This window comes from Mesoplodon densirostris, chromosome 7 (genome assembly GCF_025265405.1).
Source record: "Mesoplodon densirostris isolate mMesDen1 chromosome 7, mMesDen1 primary haplotype, whole genome shotgun sequence".
Lineage (NCBI taxonomy): Eukaryota > Metazoa > Chordata > Mammalia > Artiodactyla > Ziphiidae > Mesoplodon > Mesoplodon densirostris.
Genome location: NC_082667.1, coordinates 3,010,055 through 3,032,083, shown reverse-complemented (window position 1 = coordinate 3,032,083; position 22,029 = coordinate 3,010,055). Strand labels below are relative to the sequence as shown.

General features: G+C 60.9%; 1 protein-coding gene across 7 annotated transcripts in view; it reads left to right on the top strand.

Moving 5' to 3' along the window:
* Positions 1–21,818, top strand: part of OSBPL5 (oxysterol binding protein like 5) — a 68,250-nt gene extending 46,432 nt beyond the window's left edge. For 4 of the 7 annotated variants that reach the window (XM_060105643.1, XM_060105642.1, XM_060105648.1 and 1 more), the window contains 18 exons: positions 199–300; positions 1,474–1,677; positions 3,059–3,143; positions 5,136–5,307; positions 5,703–5,895; positions 7,840–8,024; positions 8,635–8,716; positions 9,317–9,415; positions 9,848–9,944; positions 10,928–11,026; positions 15,080–15,177; positions 15,660–15,749; positions 15,841–15,977; positions 16,411–16,596; positions 16,833–16,959; positions 18,552–18,690; positions 19,133–19,235; positions 20,937–21,818. In XM_060105643.1, coding sequence (XP_059961626.1) covers positions 199–300; positions 1,474–1,677; positions 3,059–3,143; positions 5,136–5,307; positions 5,703–5,895; positions 7,840–8,024; positions 8,635–8,716; positions 9,317–9,415; positions 9,848–9,944; positions 10,928–11,026; positions 15,080–15,177; positions 15,660–15,749; positions 15,841–15,977; positions 16,411–16,596; positions 16,833–16,959; positions 18,552–18,690; positions 19,133–19,235; positions 20,937–21,075 — 2,337 coding nt within the window. In that variant the 3' untranslated portion in view covers positions 21,076–21,818. Of the gene's footprint in view, positions 1–107; positions 301–1,473; positions 1,678–3,058; positions 3,144–5,135; positions 5,308–5,702; positions 5,896–7,839; positions 8,025–8,634; positions 8,717–9,316; positions 9,416–9,847; positions 9,945–10,927; positions 11,027–15,079; positions 15,178–15,659; positions 15,750–15,840; positions 15,978–16,410; positions 16,597–16,832; positions 16,960–18,551; positions 18,691–19,132; positions 19,236–20,936 lie in introns of all 7 variants that reach the window. The other 3 variants (XM_060105646.1, XM_060105645.1, XM_060105647.1) reach the window with 1 other exon arrangement.
* Positions 21,819–22,029: the final 211 nt, after the last annotated feature.

Sequence of the window (22,029 nt, the reverse complement as noted above, 5' to 3'; positions counted from 1 at the left end):
CACCTCCACCCCAGCCTGCCAAAGGGAGGGGGACAGACTGCACCCTGGCCACCTCCACACCCCCTCTTCCTGTCCTCTCCCTGCCCCCCTCTTCGTCCCCTGGCTAGACGGTGGAGGCCCTCGCGAGTAGAAGGCCCCCCGGGGAGGGCCAGCCCAGGGCCTTCTCCCCTGACCCACCTGCGGGTGCCCTGGGCCCAGGCACAGAAGGAGAGCTACCGCCAGGAGAAGAAGCGCGCCACCAAGCAGCTGCTCAGCGCCCTGACAGACCCCAGCGTAGTCATCATGGCCGACAGCCTGAAGGTGAGCACGTGTGCGTTCCAGCATTGGCCAGGCTCCCTCGGGAGGCCTCCCCCAGGGACAGTGCAGGGTCACCAGCCACTCGGGAGACAGTTAGGCATGCTGGCTGCTGCAAATTGTATGTGTCCTGGGGCTGCCCTGACAAATGACCACAAGCTGGTGGCTCGTAACAACCAAAGATGATTCCCAGGTCCAGAGGCCAAAGTCCAAAATCAAGGTCCTGGCAAGGCCAGGCTCCTTCTCAAGGCTCTAAAGGAGGGTTCTTCCTGCCTCTCCCAGCTTCTGGGGAACCCGGACATCCCTGGACTTGTGGCCGCGTCCCCCCAGCCTCTGCCTCTGTGGTCACCTGGCCTCTTCCTGTGTCTGTGTGTCCTCTCCTCCTCTTATAAGGACACGGTCATTGGACCAGGGCCCACCCTGCTCCAGTGTAGCCTCATCTTCACTTGGTCACATCTGCAGAGACCCTATTTCTAATTAAGGTGGGGGGCCCTGACCTGCTGCCGGGGGTCCCAGAGTGCCCATAGAGCCCCCTGCTGGGATACAGGAGGGAGGTGAAACTCGGGCTTTGGAAGAAAGGACCAGGGTTGGGGTCAGAGGCCTGTGTTCGGACCTCACTGAGGCAGCGAGAGATTCCCTCAGCTCCCAAGCTTCGGTTTGTCCCTCTGTACAGAGAGGGTAAAGCTGCCGAATCCCGGGGCTGCCACGAGGGGCAGAGGAGACAAGGGGACCAGGGAGCCTGGGCGTCTACAGAGCCCTGGGCCCGCGTGGCTCCTTTTTTCTGCTCCACAAAATTATGAATAAAAGATTAACCCGCGTGGCTCCTTTTTTCTGCTCCACAAAATTATGAATAAAAAATTAAGTACGAAAGTGAATATTTAGAATGAGAAAAGAAAGGATCACAGGTTTCAAAATCACAAAGTTGAAATTGCAATAGTCACATCCGATTGCCAGTTCCCCCCAGGGCCCTGGCAGGGCCTTGAACTTGAGTTCCGTGACCTTCACCAGTAAATCTGGCTACAGCATCTTCCTTTGGATTCACCATCATTCAGAGTTCCCGTTAAATCCTAAAAGAGAACTCTGCCCGGAGCCCAAAGCCCTGTGTATCTGCCCCTCCCCCAGCCGTCCAGATGCCCCTGGGTCCCGGGCAGGCATGGACGGCAGTGCCCCTCCCCCCAGATCCGCGGGACCCTGAAGAGTTGGACCAAACTGTGGTGCGTGCTGAAGCCGGGAGTGCTGCTCATCTACAAGACGCCCACGGTGGGCCAGTGGGTGGGCACGGTCCTGCTGCCCTGCTGCGAGCTCATCGAGAGGCCCTCGAAGAAGGACGGCTTCTGCTTCAAGCTCTTCCACCCACTGGACCAGTCCGTCTGGGCCGTGAAGGTACCGCAGTGCGAGCCCTGGGGCTCGGGAGGGCCAGGCAAGGAGAGAGCCCCCGAGGGGCAGGTGGCTGTGTGGGAGACGAGCACAGACGGGCAGTCAGGAGGCTTATCCTGGGGCCCCAGCAGCGCGGAGTCCAGAAATGGGCTGACAGTTCCAAGGGTTAAGTCACGCAGTGGCCAGGGGATCAGATGTGGTCACTGGCCTTCTATGTGGGACACATGCGGAGGTTGGGGGCGCTCAGGGCCTGGGGGCCCCATGGGATGAGATCACACCTCGAGCCGTGTCCAGAGGCTGAGGGACACGGCCATGTGAGGGCAGCTGCTCTGAACCCAGACCTCACCCGCATAATCTGGGGGCTGCCCAGCCCAGGACCAAAGGGGGTCAGGTTGCCAAGTGAAATCCTGAATACCCAGTTAAATTTGGATTTCAGAGGAAGATCAAAAAGGTTTTTTAGGGACTTTCCTGGTGGTCCAGTGGTAAAGAATCCGCCTTCCAATGCAGGGGACGCGGGTTGAATCCCTGGTCGGGGAACTAAGATCCCCCGTGCCGCAGGGCAACCAAGCCCGCGCGCCACAACTACTGAGCTCACGTGCCTCAACTAGAGAGCCCCCATGCCGCAAACTACAGAGCCCATGCACCCTGGAGCCTGCGCGCCACAACTACAGAGCCCACACGCTCTGGAGCCTGTGCGCCACAGCTAGGGAAGAGAAAACCCACATGCCACAACTAGAGAGAAGCCCGCGCGTTGCAATGAAAGATCCCGCACGCCTCAACGAAGATCCTGCATGCCACAACTAAGACCCGACACAACCAAAAATAAATTAAAATAAATAAATAATAAATAAATCTTTTTTTAAAAAAAGTTTATTTAGGATAAGTATGTCCCAAAAAGGAACGAAATTGAGTTATTTGTAGTGAGGTGGATGGACCTAGAGACTATCATACAGAGTGAAGTAAGTCAGAAAGAGAAAAACAAATACTGTATGCTAACACATATATATGGAATCTAAGAAAAAAAAACTATGTCCCCAGTATTTCATGGGGTGTACTTATACTATATATGTAATTTTTCTGAGATTCAGATTTAACTGGGTGTCCTGGATCTCCACGTGCTGATTCTGGCCACCCTAAAGTGGGGGGCTCAGAGCTGGAAAGCCAAGGGTGGGACCACCAGCTAAGAAGGGGGACCGAGCACCCCACCCGTTCACCTCTCTTGCTGCCTGCCACGTCTGCGTGGCCAGGTGCCTGACCCTGCCTAGGGGTCCTGAGGCCCCGGAAGCGTCCACGCCTGTCTGAGTGTGGGTCCACATGACCGCACGACCTGTGTTTCCACCCATCCCCGGCCCATCCCTCGGGTGACGCCGGCTCTCTGCCTCTCCAGGGCCCCAAAGGTGAGAGCGTGGGCTGCATCACACAGCCCCTCCCCAGCAGCTACCTGATCTTCAGGGCCGCCTCCGAGTCGGACGGTGAGTACCTGCCTGCCCTGCTGGTCTCCACGGTGACCCCACCTGAAGCACCCCTCCCCTTGGGCGGGATTTAGGCTGGGTGTATGGGACCCCGGTTCGGACCCCTCCACCGCCATCCAAGGAGGCAGCCTGGTGTCAGGGGACGAGCCCGCCATTCACCAGCCCCCTCTCTGGAGCCTCAGTCTTCCCCGTGGGCAAAAGATGAACAGTAGCACTATCCCCCCAGTTGCTATGCGAATCTGATGACCTTATTTAAAAGCAACCAGATAACAGTTACTGGGTGCCAACCACGTGCCAGGCACCACTGAATCAGCAGATGCTACTGTTACCGTCCACGTCTGACACATGCGGAGACAGGTTGGGTGAACTGCAGGTGAGAAAGTGCTGGAGCCGAGGACGAAGCCAGGTTCCCAAATCAGCGCACGTGTTTGGAGCGCCCTCTAGTGGCTTCTCCGAGTAAACGCGGCTGCCCACACACACCCCCACCGCCCCATCGCCGAGCCCTGAGGGCCAGCGCCTCCCAGGGATCTGGTGTAAGACTCCCACCCCACCAGCGGTCCAGGGCAGGCAAGGCCCTGCCCGAAGCAGCCTGGCCTGACCACTGGGCTCCGGCCCTCCTGGCTGGGAGTCTGGAGCAGGCGGCCGTCCCTAAGGTGCCACACCACCCCCTGGTGGCCAGACGCCGCATCCACGCTCCAGGGGGCCGTCCTGAGTCCCTTGAATGCCACCCTCATTTCCCCAGACCCCCACTCGGTGCCAGGCTCCTCGTGGGCCCTGGGATGGGCTGGGCAGCTAGTGCTCCCATGGAGCCTGCAATCTAGTGCGGGAGAACACCAGCAAACCAGCAGACAAGGCCGACTGGGCTGAAGCAGGAGCTGAGTCCCTGATGGGGTCGGGGGCCATGGTCAGGGAGGAAGGGCATCCACAGCCCCTGTGGGTATCAGGGTGGGCTTCCTGGAGGAGGAGGAGGAATGGGCTCGAAGGATGCATGCTATTCAGGATGTCTAGTCCCTTGTGGCAACCACAAAAATCGCACGTCAGGGCCCAGGCCCCACTCAGCAGGCGTGGGTTTCCCAGCTCTTGCCTGCGGGTTCTGCTCCCATGAGCTCCCCACCTTCCACCGCCGTGACCTTTCAGCCCTGGCTGAAAGTTGGAAGGTTGGTATCCAACCAAGCCTGCAGTGAAACCCCCCCAGGAGGCCGGGTGTCCTCCTGAGAACCAGGAGCCACCATCCCTGCAAGCCCCTCCTCCGCGGTCCCCAGCGCGCCCCTCCCAACGCCAGGCCCCAGGGATGCACCACAGAGAGTTAGGGAAGGAAACTCTCTGTCTCCAAGAGGATGACACTTTGAAGGCTTGGAGAAGGAAAGAACCGAGTTCAAGGTCCTTTGATCCCAGGTCCAGCCCACGGGCGGCCTCTACCAGAAGGGCTGCAGGGGGCTGAGGACAAGGGCTGGGGGCTGGAGGCGGCTGCCTCTGTCCACCCCACCCTGACTCCCCGCCCGCCTGGCCTTCCCCTCCTCTCGGAGCTGTTCCAGCACCAGGGGCTGCCTCTCTGCGGCCTTGGCTCAGCAGCCCCTTTCCCAGCCTGCCAGCCCCCCTCCTGCCCTGTGCTCCGGGCCAGGAAAGCCCTCAATGCAGAGACCCCCTCCTGCCCCGACCTGTGGGGCCCAGTTTCCATCAGGGAGGGCCCTCGCCCTGACGCCATAGGTGGGAGCTCGCAGGGCCTCTGGGTGCAGAGTGGCCTGAGCTTGCTACGCGTATGACCTTGAGGGGGTCACTTACCCATCCTGGCCTTAGCCCTTGTCTGTGACGTAGGTGACTGACAGTGTGCTGGGAGTGGGGGGTCCGGTGGGGGGCTCCTTGTTGAGCAACGGAGGGATGGGGGCGGGCAGGCTCCCTGGCAGAGGAGAAGGAGGCTCCCCAGTGTGCAGTGGGTGCCTCCCCAGCTGGGGGCTGCTCATCGCCCCTGACCCCCCCCCACCACCACTACAGGCCGCTGCTGGCTGGACGCCCTGGAGCTGGCACTGCGCTGCTCCAGCCTCCTGCGACTCAGCACATGTAGGCAGGGCCGCGACGGGGAGCCCGGGTCCTCGCCAGACGCATCACCCTCCTCGCTCTGCGGGCTGCCCCCCTCGGCCACCGTCCACGACCAGGACCTGTTCCCGTGAGCAGGGGCGTGGCGGGCAGGGACCAGACCCTCCCGGGAGCCTGCTGGGGACTCCTGGGCCCAGGCTCTCCTTGGCACCACCGCACGGGGTCTCCTCGTACGTGGGGAGGAGATGGGGGGCAAATGCCGCCGAGGTCTGGCTGCCCAAACCCCAGGCCAGGAGGCAGGCCTCCACCCCTCAAAGTGGACCGGGGAGCCTCAGGGTGTTCGCCTGTGAACTGGGACTTATAGTGTCAAATGCCCATCGCTGAGGCTTTTCAACACAGGGATGGGGCTGAGGCACCCGGCAGCGAGGGGTGCCCCGGGTGAGGGTACTGGGGGGTGTGCCCAGAGGTGGGCGTGCCTGGGCCTCACCTGTGACCAGTGACCCACGGGCGCTGTCCACCTTCCAGACTGAACGGGTCCTCCCTGGAGAACGATGCTTTCTCAGACAAGTCAGAGAGAGAGAACGCCGAGGACTCGGATAAGGAGACCCAGGAAGGCAGGCGGAAGGCCGAGAGCGGGAGCGAGCAGCCGGAGGCCCCGGGGCGCCCCGTGCGCAGAGGGACCACGTACGTGGTACAGGAACACGAGGACCTGGGGGAGGTGAGAGCCCGCCCTGCCTGGAGCTCGGGCGCCGCCCAGCACTCACCCCGCATCCCTGAAGCGATGGAGGCGACACCTGGCCGTCCCCTCAGGGAGAGCCCGCAGAGCCTGCTACACCCAGAGGGCCAGGGGCATGGGAAGGCCAGGATGGCCGGGACTCAGGGAGAGCCGGGAGGGCCGCGGGGCTCTGGTGAGGGTGTAGGGAGGGCCACAGGGGAAGTTCAGGTGGCGGCCTGCCGGGGTCCAGGTGAGACCTTCAGGAGGTCAAGGGGCAGAGGTGGAGCCTGGGACCTAAGGAGGAGCTGTTGTCTGGACAAAGCTGACGGCGCCCTGGACCCGGGTCGGGGTGGGGAAGGGAGAAGGGGTTCAGGGCGCGTCCAGAGGCAGACGGGCAGGACCCAGCCTGACGGCGATGCCACCCGTGAGACGGGCGCTCTGGAAGAAAGAGCTGGTGGCTGGGGGTGGGACCTGGCTGTGTCCCAGGCTTGGACGTGCAGGGGAGACGCTGCTGCACGGGAGGGTCTGGGGCTCAGGGGAGCATCTAGACATAGGGCTTGGGTGGGTAGACCAAGGGGCCCAGGGGCCCAGGCACCCCAGCCTTCAGAGACTGAGCACAGACAGGGCTCCGCAGAGGAACCCTGGGAGGCATGGCAGGGAGGGGAGGGGTGGTCTCAGAGGCAGCTGTGCTGGGAGCTGGAGGAGAGACAGGGTGACACGGGGGGGGGGGTGGCCTTCACCAGGGCACTTTTGCTGGAGAGGAGGGGCAGGAGCCAGAGGGAGAGGGTTAGAGGGAGTGCGGGTGGGATGGGGGGGCAGGGGATTCCCAGCTGTGGCAGCTGCCATGCGCGCCCCAAAGCTGGCCTGGACATCAAAGCCAGGGAGCCACAGCCTAAAGGGGGTCAGATATGACCTCTGCCTCTGGGGGCAGGCGAGCTGTCCAAGCGAGTGCCACTAGGCCTCTGCCACAGCTGTGCAGACACAGAGAGGCAGAGTGACTGCCTAAGGTGGCCCATCAGGGTGGTGATGGGCCCTGATGCAGGGCTGGCTGCTGGCACCCCATTCTGCTGCCTCCCTGGGGGGTCAGGGGATGGGGATCCACAGCCAAGTCTAGCCACACCCCAGGTCCGAGGCCCTGGAGCCATAGACCGGGGGGTGGGGATGGGGGTCCATGGGGAGGGGAGAGGGGCTTGGCGTTGGCCCGGGCTGTGGCTTGATGGCACTTCCCGAGAGTGGAGGGTCCCCGATGCACAGCCCTGCCTGGGAGCACCTGCCCCGCCAGCCAGCTGTCTTCAGACAGCTAGATTCCTTTCTGGGATCATTCTGCCCACCTGAGGGTCTGCTGGTTGGTGTGGCCTGGGAGATGGAGCCTCCCACGCCCCCTACCCTGCCCCCTCGGCCCCTGCCCAGACAAAGCCCAAAGCTCCGGGGCTCAGTCTCTCTGTGGCACGTGTTTGGAGCCTCGGTGAGGGTTAGACGTCTCAGGGAAGAGAAGAGGGGTCCAGGGCGGCCCCCTCTAGCCGTGCGATCCTGGACAAGTGAAGACCCCCCTTCTGAAGGGGGTGCAGGCCTGAAGCACCTGTGTCACCCCATGAAGACAAGAGGGGCGGGGGGTGGGAGGAGGTCTCCTCGAGCACGTGGCACCTGCTGCCGCGGCACAGATCATGCAAAGTCCACAGACAGGTGTCAGCAGCCACGGTGGATGTGCACCAACCGCGGGGAGGGCCCAGGCTGACCAGTGGCAGAGGCAGACGGGAGCCGGCCTGGGCCAGCAGCTGCCCCTTGGGCCTGCTGGAAAATGCAGGGCTCAGGTGGGGCTGGGACAGGCCCGCTGGGTGTGGCGGCCTGGCCAGGGGGTACGCGTGGCCGCCCTACCCCCCATCCCGCCCCCTCCAGGCTCCCCACCCGGCTCTGGCTGCAGCCTGACCGCGGTCCCTCTGCCGGCAGCTGGGCGAGGCATCGCAGGTAGAGACGGTGTCTGATGAGCACAAGAGTCTGATGTGGGTCCTGCTGAAGCAGCTGCGGCCGGGCATGGACCTGTCCCGCGTGGTGCTGCCTACCTTCATCCTGGAGCCCCGCTCCTTCCTCAACAAGCTCTCCGACTACTACTACCACGCCGACCTGCTCTCCAGGTGAGCGACGGGGAGGTGCCCAGAGACACCCCCCAGGCGCCCTCAGCCCCTGCCTGCCCCACAGAGAGTCCTAAGGGTCCCCAGGAAACTGTCCCTGAAGCCCCTGCCTCCAAGGGGCCCGGCTTCCATGGGAGGAGCTGGTGGACAGGGAGGACGGGGCAGCCCCACGGCCGGTCAGGGCCAGCATCCCAGCTGAGCCCAGCACCTTCTGTGCACCTGAGCCCTGGCATTGGCGCCCTCAGGCTGAAGAAGGCCGAGGTTGGAAGGGGGGCTGCAGGCTCAGCAGCCCACGCAGAAGGAGCCGGGTGAGGGCGAGAGCATCCCGGGGGCTTCCTGGAGGTGGCACCCTTCCGGCCTCAAGCCAGCACCCTCTCTGCCCCAGCACTGGAGCCACCCTGACATTTTCCAGTTCCGTGGAAACCCTGATTTCCCGGAGTGGTGGGGGAGGGCGGGAAACTCCTCCTTTTGAGGGGCTGGGCAGCTGGGGAGGGGCCTGGGTTTTCAGCAAGTGGATGGAGGTTGAAACGGAGGGAGAGAGGGTGCCGGGAAAGGGCAGAGGGCGGCCCAGGTCCCCGGATCTGGAGTGAGGGCATCCCCCACCCCGTTGCAGGGCTGCACTGGAGGAGGACGCCTACAGCCGGATCAAGCTTGTGCTGCAATGGTACCTGTCCGGCTTCTACAAGAAGCCCAAGGTGAGAAGCACTGACCGGGGAGGGCGCAACTACAGCCCAGCCCTGCGCCCTGGCACCCAACGCCACCCAGAGTCCAAGACCATCCCCTACCCCACGTGACCCTGAAGGATCCTGATCATCCCCACAGTGGTCCCAGGTCCTCAGAGATGGGAGACCAAGCCCTGACTTCCCACCCAGGGAAGTGACTGAAATAGCAGGGCTGGAGAATTTGGGCTTTAACTTGAAAGGTCATTAGAAGCCACAGGGGGTTTTAAGTGGGCTGTGCACTGGCTTCCCCTGAGGTCCGGGGAGAGCTTGATGTGGTTAGGGTCTCATGTGCCCCTCAGAGCCAAGAAGTGGACAGGGCACCTCGTAGGCCGTCCCCCCGGAGTGTAAACCAAGGGTAAAGCGTAGTCTCCCCAGAGCAGGAGTGGGGCGCTGTTCCCAGATGCTGGTGGGAAACCAGACGTCCCTTCTAGAGACCTCCTCCCTGCAGGTGCCCGGGGCTGTGGGCAGCAGGCAGCCGCTCTTGTTGTCCCTCTCGGCCCACACCCCGTCCCAGCCGGCATCTGTGCCCCACCCCCAGCTTCTCACACAAGCCTCTTTGTTCACTGCCTGCAGGGGATCAAGAAGCCCTACAACCCCATTCTGGGGGAGACCTTCCGCTGCTGCTGGTTCCACCCCCAGAACCACAGCCACACCTTCTACATAGCTGAGCAGGCAAGGGCCCGGCCACCCTGGGCTGGCTGCTGGGCTCTGCAGCGGACGGGGCCCTGGCAGGGGGCAGGGGGCGTCTGACGCTCAGGCACATTTCTGGGTGGCTCCACCTTCGACCACTGGAAGAGCTCTGGCCTCACTGCTGCGGCGGGGATTCTCCCAGGAGGCGCAGGCACCATCTCGGCTGTGACAGCAGAAAGTGTTTCCTTAGGGAGGGGGACAGCGCATCCCATTTTCCTGGGGGCACCCTGGGGGGATGCGGGGATTGCAGTCAGCTCCCCCCGGGCCCCAGGACACAGGCCTGGCTTCGCTGGACGTTGGGGATGAGAGATGGGGACTGCCCTCACGCCTGCTCCCAGCACTGGGAGGGATGTGGTGGGGGACCGGGCCTGCCTGCTACCGGGGCTATCGCAGGAGCCACCTCTCCACCCCCAGGTGTCCCACCACCCACCCGTGTCCGCCTTCCACGTCAGCAACCGAAAGGACGGTTTCTGCATCAGTGGAAGCATCACAGCCAAGTCCCGGTTCTACGGTGAGGGGGGCTCCCCTGGGCCTCGAGGAAATGGGGGGAGGACTGACCTGCCGGACTCGGTGGTCACCAGGACCTCCCACGGTGGCCATGTTCGTGTCCCTCTCTGCCTCTCCTAGCCAGGGACCACGAGGGGTAAAGTGCTCAGAACCTGGGGTCAGGCAGAGCCCTCCAAAGCCCCCTCCCCCCGGCCTCTCATCCCTCAGCCGTAGAGTTTGCACTGATGCTGGGAGATTACGAGAAAGAACCATATGAAGGTGCCGTCTAGAGCTGGCTGTCCAGTTCAGCACCACTGGCCACATGTGGCTATTTTAATTGATTCAAATGAAATAAAACTTAAAAGGCAGCTCCGCAGTTGCTCTGGCCACCGTGCACGTAGCCACATGCTGCATGGGATAGAGCAGTTTTATCATCACAGGACACTCTATCGGGCAGCACCCCTCCAGAGCCTGGCACCGTGGGTCCGTCTGCATTTTTCCGTCCTGTCGACCTTCGTATTGTTCTCACTGGTGGGCAGGTGCTCTGAGTGGCTCTGTGTGCCCAGCAGGCTGCAGAGGGCGTACAGGCTCGGCCCACCTTTCCCACCCCTGTGCTCCCGTCACTGACTGTGGCTGTGACTCTCAGCCCTGAGCGGGCCGTACCCCCTCTCCGCTGGTGTTTAAAATCAGAGCAGAGGCCCCAGTTTGAAAAGGTTCAAAGCCTCCACCCTAAGAATCCCTGCTTTAAATAAGTGAAATAAACATGAACACGTGGCAACTTAGGTAACTCCTCAGGATGAAAGACTTGTACGACCTGGACGGGGGCCTTTACAGAATCTGAGGCTCAGAGAGGTTAAGCGACCCTTCCACAGTCACACAGCTGGAGGTGCCTGGGACTCTTTCCACCTGTTGGAAGGGAGCTCAGGTCCTGTGACTTGGGGTGGAGGTGGGGGCCCAGGTCCCGAGGATCAGTCTCATCTCACTGGTCCCACTGCCCCGTCTCTGCAGGGAACTCACTGTCAGCTCTGCTGGACGGCAAGGCCACCCTCACCTTCCTGAACCGGGTGGAGGATTACACCCTTACCATGCCCTACGCCCACTGCAAAGGTGAGAGGCCCTGGTACCCCCACCCTGGAGGGCAGAGCCCAGGCCGGCTCCCTCCGGGAGAGCACCCTGGTTCTTGTCTATTTGAAGGTATCTTATTTGACCCTCACTCTTCCATGACTTTTTAGCTGGGTATGGAACTCCAGGCAGATTGTCCTTCTATCCTCTTTGGAAGCTTGTTACCACCTTCTAATTTCCATTGTGGTTGGCGATCAATCAGCTGTTGGCCTGTATGTGACATGTTCTGCTTTTCTCTGTAGCTGCTTTTAAGATCTTCTCTTGTCTTTGGTTTTCTGCAGTTTCACTGTAGTAGTTCAAGGTTTGGATTTCTTTTTTTTCCCCTCTACAATGTTGTGTTAATTTCTGGTATACAGCAAAGTGATTCAGTTATAGGATTTCTTTTTTATTTTTTAATGAACAGACTTTCTTTTTTACAGTGGTTTTAGGTTTACAAAAATTTTAGTAGAAAGTGAAGAGAGTTCCATATACCCCCCCATCCCAACACACACACACACACAGACACACACACACACACAACCACACACACACACGGATCCCCTACTGTTAACATCTTGCATTGGTATGCTACCTTTGCTACAATTGGTTAGCTGATATTGACACATTATTATTAACTTAAGTCCATAGTTTACATTAGGGTTCACACTTTGTGTTGTATAATTATATGGATTTGGACAAATGCATGTTTCTACCGTTACAGCATCACAATAGTTTCACCACCCTAAAAAATCTCTCATGGTTAGACGTGATTAGATGAATTCAGCTATTCATCCCTCCCCCCTCCCCTCAACCCCTGGTAACCGCTGATCTTTTAACTGTCTCCATAGTTTTGCTTTTTTTGGAGTGTCATAGAGTTGGAATCACAGGGTATGTGGCTTTTTCAAACCTGCGTCTTTGACTAAGCAATATGCATTTAAGATTCCTCCATGCCTTTCGGTGGCTTGACAGCTCTGGATTTCTTTATTTCTTCTATTTGTAAGGGCTTTTGTTTGTTTGAACTTTTTAAGCAGCAATTTCATGGTTTTGATCAAGTGTGGAAGTTTTTAAGCCATTATTTTTTAATACTGCCTCACTCCAATTTCTCAATTTTTTTCTAGAACTTCAGACATTCTGTGCCCTGCATCTGACATCTTTTATGTCTTTGCATTCTAGATAAGTTCTTTAGATCTACCTTTAACTATGATTAACCTAGTATTTAACTCATCCACTGAGTTCAATTTTGAAGTTTTGGATTTTTTTCCCCCTAGAAGTTCTACTTGATTCCACTTCAAACCTGCCTGTTCTTTTTTTTTTGTGGTACGCGGGCCTCTCACTGCTGTGGCCTCTCCCGTTGCGGAGCACAGGCTCCGGACGCGCAGGCTCAGCGGCCATGGCCCGCGGGCCCAGCCGCCCTGCGGCACGTGGGATCTTCCCGGCCTGGGGCACGAACCTGTGTCCCCTGCATCGGCAGGCGGACTCTCAACCCCTGCGCCACCAGGGAAGCCCACCTTTACCTTTTTTTTCCCTTGCACTGTATTTGTGGAGGGAATAAAGTCATTTTCTTGTGGGGTTTCCTCTAGTCTGGATTTACTGGCTGTGTCTGTGGTGTAGTTGAACGTATTCTCTGTAAACTGGAAGCTGACCTCATCCCTGGAGGTCTGATCACTCTTCAGGCACAGTTTTTCCAAGACGACAGTAGGTGGCTTCCCGTCTTCCTGCCGTGAGGTTCGTGACGTCGGGTTGGCTCCACGTCTGTGATCTTAAGTGACGTGGATTCTCAGCTCCTGGTCCCTCTGACCTGGTGACGGTCCATCGCTCCTTCATCCAGCCAGCAGGCAGCCTCCTGCGAAGAGAAAGTCGTCCTCGCGTACCATGTGCTTACCCGCTAGGCCAGTACCTGTAGGATAAATGCCAGAGTTCTTCAAAATACTCATGAGCTTTCCTTCCCCTGCCCCTGTCTCCTCCAAAGGGGGTCCTTGGTGAGGTCGTTGTTGCTTTGAGTATTATTCGATCAGAACATGCATGATCGACACAGAACATTCCAGCTAGAACTGCTACTGCTGCTCCTTGTGCCATGTTGGCCAGCGGGGGCCCTCAGATTGGCCCTTGTGTCCTCTGTACCCAGCCCAAGTGGCCTGCCTCCTTTTGCTGTGACCCCGGGAGACCCTGACGTTTCCTGCTCTAGACCTTGAATCGGGCATTTCTCCTGGGAGACCCAGGTTCCTTCCAGTAAGAAATGGTATTTAGACACCATTGTCTGGAGGCGAGATCTGCTTCCTACGAGTGGTTTGATCATCGTTTCTAGGGCTTTCGTCCAGTGAGCTGAAGATAGAATCTTTTTTTTTTTTTTTAAGATTAAAACAGGTGAGTTCACACTGACATTTCCAATCCAGATTCAAGACGGCGGGTCTTTTTACGCCCCATTCACCTCACACGTGAAATGTCTCCCTCCACGCTGGAAAGCCACTTTCCATGACCTCACCACGCTCGCTCTTTGTCCTAGCACCACACACAGCACTCAGAGTGACACTCAGCCCCACCACCAACAGGGCGATGGCTGAAGACAGCGTGGGCTGTGATGTCTGTGCTTCTTGTCCTGAGTAGATCCCTCTGGGATCTGTAAGGTCATCAGATATACCCCTCTGGGATCACACCCATTCTGGTCTTTTGTTTCATTTCACTCTGGATTTTTACGAATTGTTTTCTTAACTTCGTTTTTAAAATAATTTTGTAAACGAAATATGTACCTGGTTCCAAAGTCAAAACTACGTAACAAGGTATAGACAGTTCTAGGGTCTCTCAGACCTTCTCCCCCACCCCCCACAGTAGAGAATCGGGCCCTGCACACCCGGCCCTGCAGCTGCTTCTCTGACTGCGTTGGCGTCTCCTGGAGAGACACCAGAGCAGCTCAGAGGCCCGACTCCCTTCCATGTAGCTTTTCCACCCTGTGCACAGGGGGATTTGGGAGTGATTCCAGCCTTTTTGCGATTTCAATTAGCTTGTCTTTTTAAATTTTTTTAAATTAGTGCTAAATCTTTTTTTTTTTTAATAAAGTTATTTATTTATTTATTTTTGGCTGCGTTGGGTCTTCGTTGCTGTGTGCTGGCTTTCTCTAGTTGCGGTGAGCAGGGGCTACTCTTGGTTGCGGTGCACGGGCTTCTCACTGTGGGGGCTTCTCTTGTTGTGGAGCACAGGCTCTAGGCACACGGGCTTCAGTAGTTGTGGCTCGCGGGCTCTAGAGCGCAGGCTCAGTAGTTGTGGCGCACAGGCTTAGTTGCTCTGCAGCATGTGGGATCTTCCCGGACCAGGGCTCGAACCCATGTCCCCTGCATTGGCAGGCGGATGCTTAACCACTGAGCCACCAGGGAAGTCCATTTTTTTAATTTTTGAAAGACTTATTTTATCCCACATCTCTAGGTGTTTCTGAGGGAGAATGATCCTTTCTTTCTTTCTTCTCCTTCCTTCCTTCCCTCAGTTCTTTTTTTCTTTTAGAGAAAACCCTCCGTAAGACCAGAAATAGAAGACTCATGCTTTCCTTCAGTAATTAAAAAATATATGTATTAAGTTAAAAAAATAAAATAAAACCACATGGGCCTGTCCTGGGTGCAGCAGTGAGCAGGGGAGATGCAGGCACCCACATCGGGGCAGGAGCTGCAGAGCGGAGTGACAGACCTTGACGAGGGTCTCCTGGGGGCAGTGGGGCTCCTGGGAGCCTGGAACAGGGGCTGCTGGAGGAGGTGACCTAGTAAAGGGTGGGGGTGTCTCCTGGACTTAGCAACTCGCATGAGCAAAGGCCCTGGGGCCAGAGACCCCGTTTGCTGCGGGGAGCTGGTCACTGCGGAATCAGGCCCGGTCACGGGCTCTGCTCACCTAACGAGATTCTCCCCCTCCTCGCAGCACTGCCCCCAGAGCGCCTGCCCCCTCCCTGCTCCCATCTCGCCCTCCAGGCCCTGACAGGGGCCTCCCCGGCTCAGTGTTGCTGGGCCAGGACTCGGCAGAGGTCTCGGGACTCGGCTGGCCGGGGGGTGGCCCTGACCCCCCAGTGCGGCTGTGTTGCAGGCATTCTCTACGGCACCATGACCATGGAGCTGGGCGGCAGAGTGACCGTTCAGTGTGAGAAAAACAACTTCCAGGCCGAGCTGGAATTCAAGCTCAAGGTAGCACTGGCCACAGCATCTCGGCCACCCGGGGCCTTGTGGGGTGTGGGGCTTGGGCCGGGGAGAGGCGAGGCCTTGGGGGGCCCCCTCTTGCCCTCTCAGTGCCCCAGGGATGGTTTCCTGAGCAGGTGCACATGGACGAGCAGCTCCTGGCTTCCCTGTAGCACAGCGGGGCTCGGAGAGGGGAAGGGGCTGCCCACAGGCCACACAGCAGAGCTAGGACAGGCCCAGGCCCCTTCCCCACCACGGGGCACAAAGGCCTGGCGGGGACCCAGCACCCTTGAGCTCAGGCTGGGCCGTGGGCGAGTGTGGCCACCTCCAGCTTCAGTCCCGTCCCAGCCGGCCCCCCATGCACTGGGGCTGGGAGCTCACCTCCCCTCCACCCGTGAGGAAGGGGCCCCTCCTCCCCAGCTCCACGAGGGGGGCGTGGCTGCCGCCCTCACCAGCGTCGTAAGGGCATCGTCTCGGGTATGTCCCCACAGCCCTTCTTCGGGGGCAGCACGGGCATCAACCAGATCTCTGGGAAGATCACGTCGGGCGAGGAGGTCCTGGCGCGGCTCACGGGACACTGGGTGAGAGGCCGCCTCTGGGCAGGTGCGGGTGGGCCCGGGGGCAGCAGAGGCCACGGCCGGTACCTCTGACCTGCCCGGCCGTCTGGGGCAGGACAGGGAAGTGTTCATCAAGGAGGAGGGCAGAGGAGGCGCCGAGCTCTTCTGGAACCCGAGCGAGCAGGTCCGCAGGCAGCGGCTGAAGCGGCACACGGTGCCTTTGGAGGAGCAGACAGAGCTGGAGTCGGAGAGGTGAGGCCCGGGTGCCACAGGACCCCTGACCCCGGCTGGGGTGGCCGGGCCGGCAGCTGCTGTCTCCTGGATGCACGTCCCCTGGATGTCCGTGGCAGGGAGGATGGACCTGAGCGGACCTTTCTTGGCAGAGGACACGTCCAGCTGTGGGCAGCTGGAGGGAGAGCAGGGGAGGCCTGGGGAAGAGCAGCCTCCGGGGCAGATGACCTGCAGTCCACAGGGAGGGCCCTGCTGGTGGCAGGTGTGCGTCCAGCATAAGAAAGAACCATCTCAGGGTAAATCAACAGTGCCCAGGAGACCCGGGCACCTTGAGAGGCAGTGAGCTCCCTGTCACTGGAGGCAATCAAGTGGAGGTTGCTCTGAGGCTCCCCTCTAGTGTGAGGGGACGGGACTGCCCAGGTCCCCCAGCTCAGAGCATGTGCTCCCCTCGCAGGCTCTGGCAGCACGTCACCAGGGCCATCAGCGAGGGTGACCAGCACAAAGCCACACAGGAGAAGTTTGCCCTGGAGGAGGCACAGCGGCAGCAGGCCCGAGAGCGCCAGCAGAACCTGGTGCCCTGGACGCCGCAGCTGTTCCACCTGGACCCTGCCACCCAGGAGTGGCGCTACCGATACGAGAAGTGAGTGCTGGCAGACGCAGCCTGGGCCCCTCGGCGGGCTGGGTGGCAGACCCCCACAGTCCTGGCCCTGGCTGATGGGGAGGGAGGGTCACACAGGGGCTGCACTCAGGTGCAGGCAACGGTCACTCCCCTGGGGGTCTCCAGTCCTGCTGGGAGGCTGAGGGCTGGGCTGGGATGGGGCCCCCTCACTCCGAGGGCCACCGCCCCTGCCAACAGACACTCTCTGGACCCTCCAGCCACAGCCCCTGGGACCCCCTGAAGGACATTGCCCAGTTTGAGCAAGACGGGGTCCTGCACACCCTGCAGCGGGAGACCATGGCCCGCCAGACCACCTTCCTGGGCAGCCCGGGGCCCAGGCACCAGGTCAGCACCACCCCCAGGGCCCCTGCTGGGTCCCTCCAGCTGTGGCCCCATGCCCACCCTCACACCCACCTGCCTGGCCCCCTCCCCTGGGTCCCCCACCCGGGCACACTCTGACCCACGTCCTAGCAGGGTCTCCTCTGGCATCCCCCTGCGTCCCTGCCCTGCCCTTCCCTGCCCAGCATGGGGTCTGGACGCCTGGATTTGCAGGATGCTCAGTTCCCAGGGCACCCCAGTGTTCAGGGCACTGTGCTGGGGTGTATGGTCCTGGCCCATCACCCCCCAGAGCCGCCCTCTGCAGTGCGGGCAGCATGCTATCCCATTCCACAGATGAAAAAACGGAGGCTCAGGGCAGCCCAGGGACTCGCCCAAGTAGGAGGAGGCGGCGCATTTACCCAAATGCCTGGGCCTCAAAAGTGTGGGAGAGAGGGTGGGAGGTGCCTGGGAGGGCAGGTGGGAGTGCAGGTGGGAGGTTCCAGGAGACACAAGGAAGGAGAGCTCCAGACAGAGGTGCCTTTTGAGGGAAGCCTGGAGTGGCCCCCACCACGTGGGCAGGTTCCACTTGTGGAACAGCACATGCTACACCAGCTGGGCACCCACTGTGCACACGGCCGGGGGGCACGGCCCACCCGGGGCAGGGAGGGGCGGACTCCCCATCTTGCCCAGGGGCCCCAATTTTCCCAGCAAACAGGGGCCACAGTATCTCACCAGCCGCGTGTGTCCCACCCACCCTTCCGCCACATCCCGTGGCCCCTCGACTTCGACCAGATGGCCCCAGCCCCTCGCACACGTGTCCACTTGACGCCCCTCTGCAGCCTCCTCCTTCACTTAAGCCTTTCCAGTCGGCTCAGGCCCCACCGCACCCCAAAACCTGTCCATACGGCAAAGTCCACCTGGGTGGACTGCCCCACCCTCCATCTCTGTCTGTACCTCCCATCGCTGACCCCACCCCCAGCACTGACCCCACCCCCATTGGTGACCACACCCCCCAGCACTGACCCCACCCCCACTGGTGACCCCACCCCCCATCGCTGACCCCACCCCCCATCGCTGACCCCACCCCCTATCGCTGATACACATCAGAGCCACAGGGCCCTAATGCAGAGCGTCCAGGCACCATCCTGGGCCCGTCTGTTGGACACAGACCGGCTGTCACCTGGCCACTCCTGTACTCAGGGGGCTTGTTTGAGGCCAGCCAGCCTGGGGGTCCCTCCACGATGGGGGAGCCCTCAGCTCACACACTGAGCGGGTCCCTGGCCCCACCCCCATCATCTCCGCATGTACTGGGCAGGACCTCGTGACGGTCCCCAGGCCACCACAGAGGGGCCAGCAGTCTGCATTACCCCTGAGGACACTGAGGCCCGGGGGAGTGAGGCTCCAGTCCAGGCAGGCCAGGGCCAGACCTCCTCTGTGCACCCAGAGCCAGCAGTTCCCTCCTCTGCCGGCCGCCTCCTCTGGAGCTGCCCTGGCATAAGCCCACCACCACGTCCCCAAGGCCAGCGACATCCCAGCAGGTCCCCGAGGGCACAGCGGGCGCACGAGGGTGCGGTGGGTGTGGGTGAGCTCCCGGCCACAGCCGCTCCATCTTCCTCCAGGGGTCTGGCCCCGACCGGCGGCTCCGCAAGGCCAGCGACCAGCCGTCTGGCCACAGCCAGGCCACCGAGAGCAGCGGCTCCACGCCCGAGTCCTGTCCAGAGCTCTCTGACGAGGAGGAGGACCGTGACTTCGCTCCCGGTGAGCCCTCCTGGGCCAGGCCGTCTTCAGGGCGGGAGGACAGAGAAGCCGAAGGGCAGATGGGGGTGTGGGAGGGGGCAGGGCTCCCGAGTCTGCACTCAGGGGGCGGGGCCGGTGCGAGGGGCGAGGCTGTGCCCTGTCCATCTGTCTGTGACTCTCCGGGTTGGCTCCTGCCTCTCTGCCCCCTGCCCTCAAGGGGATGCCTGTCTCCCCAGCTTGGTCCCCACCTCTGGGCGAATCAGAGGCCAGCTGAGCCCGGGGTTCCCTCTGGAAACATCCCTCGGCACCACCTCCCTGTATTATTAGCTTCACCTGAAGGCTTCTGTGAGGTGGGACACGGCCCCAGGACCCCACCTGCTGGCTCCCCAGACATCCCCGCTCATCCTCACTTCTCCCCCCCCACCACCCCATGTTCCCTTGTCCCCCCGGTCCTGCATCCCAGGCTGCAAGAGCCCGTGCCCTCGGTGTGGGAAGGAGGCGTGGCGGCTGCAGTTGCTGCACGAGGGGATCCTGTCCATCCGGGAGGCCCAGCAGGAGCTACATAGGTGGGCCATGCTCGGGGGTCCAGCCGGGGCTCTGGGTCAGAGAGCAGGAGTGCCAGAGCCGGCGGGGGGTGAGGGCAGGCGTTCACCTGCACTGTTACTTGGGCTAGAACCCTCAGGACTTCAGACGGTCTGGCTACGGGGCGAGGACAGGGGACCTCCTGGGTTCTGCCCTCTGCAAGGGGCGGGCAGGGCAGAAAGCGGCGTGTGAACAGGCTGAGCTGGCAAGGAGGCTGCTGGGTCTGGCGGGGGCTTGATGGAGTCCAGGTGAACCAGGGCAGGGCTGCCCGTGCTTGTGGCGGGTGGAGCAGACAGAAGCTGGAAGGAGGTGCTGCCAGCACCGGCTCCCCCGAGGATGTCTCCTACCGCCCCGCGGTGGCCCCAGCTCCCAGAATAGTGGGTCCTCAGGAACAGCTGGGTGAGTCATCTCGGGGAAGACTGGGAACACACTCTGTTTGGCCAGCACCAGGAGGCAGACACTGCTTGCCAGCTCTGCCCCAGAGCCAGGCTCCAGGCTCCAGCAGGGCTGCAGGACTCCCAGCCTGGGGGACCTCGGGCTGTCCCTGCCTCAGTCTTCCCATCTGTGAACTGGGGTGACAGCAGTGGCCCTGGGGCGGGAGGAGGACGGAGCACAGGGCTGAGCTCTGTGCCTGGCACCCAGCGAGCGCTTAACCAGCTGTTAGCATCGGAGCCGCCCTCAGGAGCCTAGAATTTCATGCCTGTGACCCACCCATACGTGGCATAGAGGCGTTTCACACCTTTTTAGCACCCCACTCCACTGCAGGCTGTGTGGGGCCGAGAGAGGGAGAGGAATGCTGTCTCCATGGTCAGGGAGGGCTTCCTGGAGGAGGATGCAGGTGGGCAGGGAGGAGCTGCAAAGGGGGAGAGCAGAGGCCAGCACTGAGAGCAGAGGGTACCACAGGTGGGCCGCTGCTGGGAGAAGGGCGAGTCAGGGGAGGGGGCGGAGATGGTGGAGCTGAGCCCAGAGGCCGTGGGGGCCAGGACGGTCGGGGTGGCCGTCTAGCACCACAGGAGGAGACTAGCTGCAAGGCGGGTGGCCGGAAGCTTCTGCTGAGGTCCAGACACACAATGACGTCAAAAGTCCAGGGCGGGGCTGTGGGTTTCCTGGGCTGCCATACAGAGTACCCCAGGGAAGCAGCTTCAACCACAGACATTTACCTCTCCCAGTCCTGGAGGCTGGAAGTCTAAGATCAGTGCAGGGCTGGTCCCTCCTGAGGCCTCTCTCCTCGGCGTGTAGACGGCCGTCTCCTCCCTGTGTCCTCACAGGGTTGTCCCTCTGTGTGTGTCTGTGTCCTGACCTCCTCTTCTTATAAGGACACCAGTCCTACGGGATTAGGGCCCATCCTAGTGGCCGCATTTTACTTTATTCACCTCTTTAAAGGTCACATCTCCAAATACAGTTGCATTCTGGGGCGCTGGGGGTCAGGATTCCAACAGAGGACTTTGGGGGACACAGTTCAGCCCATAACAATGGAGGTGGGAGGGAGGAGGTAAGAGGCCCAGCTCCCCCAGCCTTGACCCCCACCCCCTCCCTGGAATGTGTGCCCAGGAAGCGCAGTGCAGCCACTGTGCCCTGGGTCCCTCCCGTAAACGAGCCCTCCACCCCCATGTGCACCCCGGGGCAGGGATGTGCCACCCTGCCTGGGCTGGCCCTGGCTGAAATGCGGCACCCGGTCATTCCAGGCATCTCTCGGCCGTGCTGAGCTCCACGGCACAGGCCAGGCAGGCACCGGCCCCGGGCCTCTTGCACAGTCCCCGCGCTTGGTTCCTGCTCTGCATGTTCCTGGCGTGTCAGCTGCTCATTAACTACATCCTCAAATAAGAGCCCTTTGGGGACGGTGTGGGCATCGCCTGCAGAACTCGGACAGCCCCAGCCTCCCTCCCAGGCACCTCGCACTTTAAGCCAGCCCTGTGGAGGCAGAGACTCAGCGAGCACGGCCGCTGTGGACAGAGGGGCCTACGGCGGCACAGCAGGAGGAGGGACCTGCGGGGCCACACGGGGTCCTCCCGGGGAGGCGCTGGCCTTAATGCTGAAGCCAAATGCCACATTCGTCGTGCACTGCACTCCCTGGTGACCTCGTCCCATCATCCCCGGTCAGCTTCAGGGGATTGATGGCGGAGAGGCAGGAGGGCCTGCAGGGCTCTGGATGTTGTTCCCCAGCAGGGGTGAGTGGGGGGCTTTGAGGAGCAAGCCGGGACCCCAGGTCCTCCTTGGGCCTAGCACACAGGTCATCCCTTCCTGAGACCCTGCCCACATTGCCCTGGAGGGGCCACAGGTGGGCTGGGGGCGCCAGCTGGGCTGCTTTGGAGAAGGCGCTTGGGGCTTTATTCTGCCTTTGTGCTGTTTGGACCGAGCCCAGTTCATATACCTACAGGACCCGCCCCACCTCCCTCAGCCAGGACGTGCCAAGCTGGGGCGGGCACATGTGAGCACGGTGTGCCTGGGGACAGCATCCCCGGCCCGGAGCCTGAGTTGGACACTTTGCTCAGATTGATGCACGGTCTTCTTCTCCCACACGTTTTTAATAAACGCAATCGCAATATTTTAGGCAGGCTGCGAACAGCGCCTGGCGTCTGGCCTCCATTCCTGTGTCAAATGCCAGGGTGTGTGTGTGTGTGTGTGTGTGTGTGTGTGTGTGTGTGTGTGTGTGTGTGTGTGTGTGTGTGTGTGTGTGTGTGTGTGTGTGTGTGTGTGTGTGTGTGTGTGTGTGTGTGTGTGTGTGTGTGTGTGTGTGTGTGTGTGTGTGTGTGTCTGCACATATAGATACACACGGAG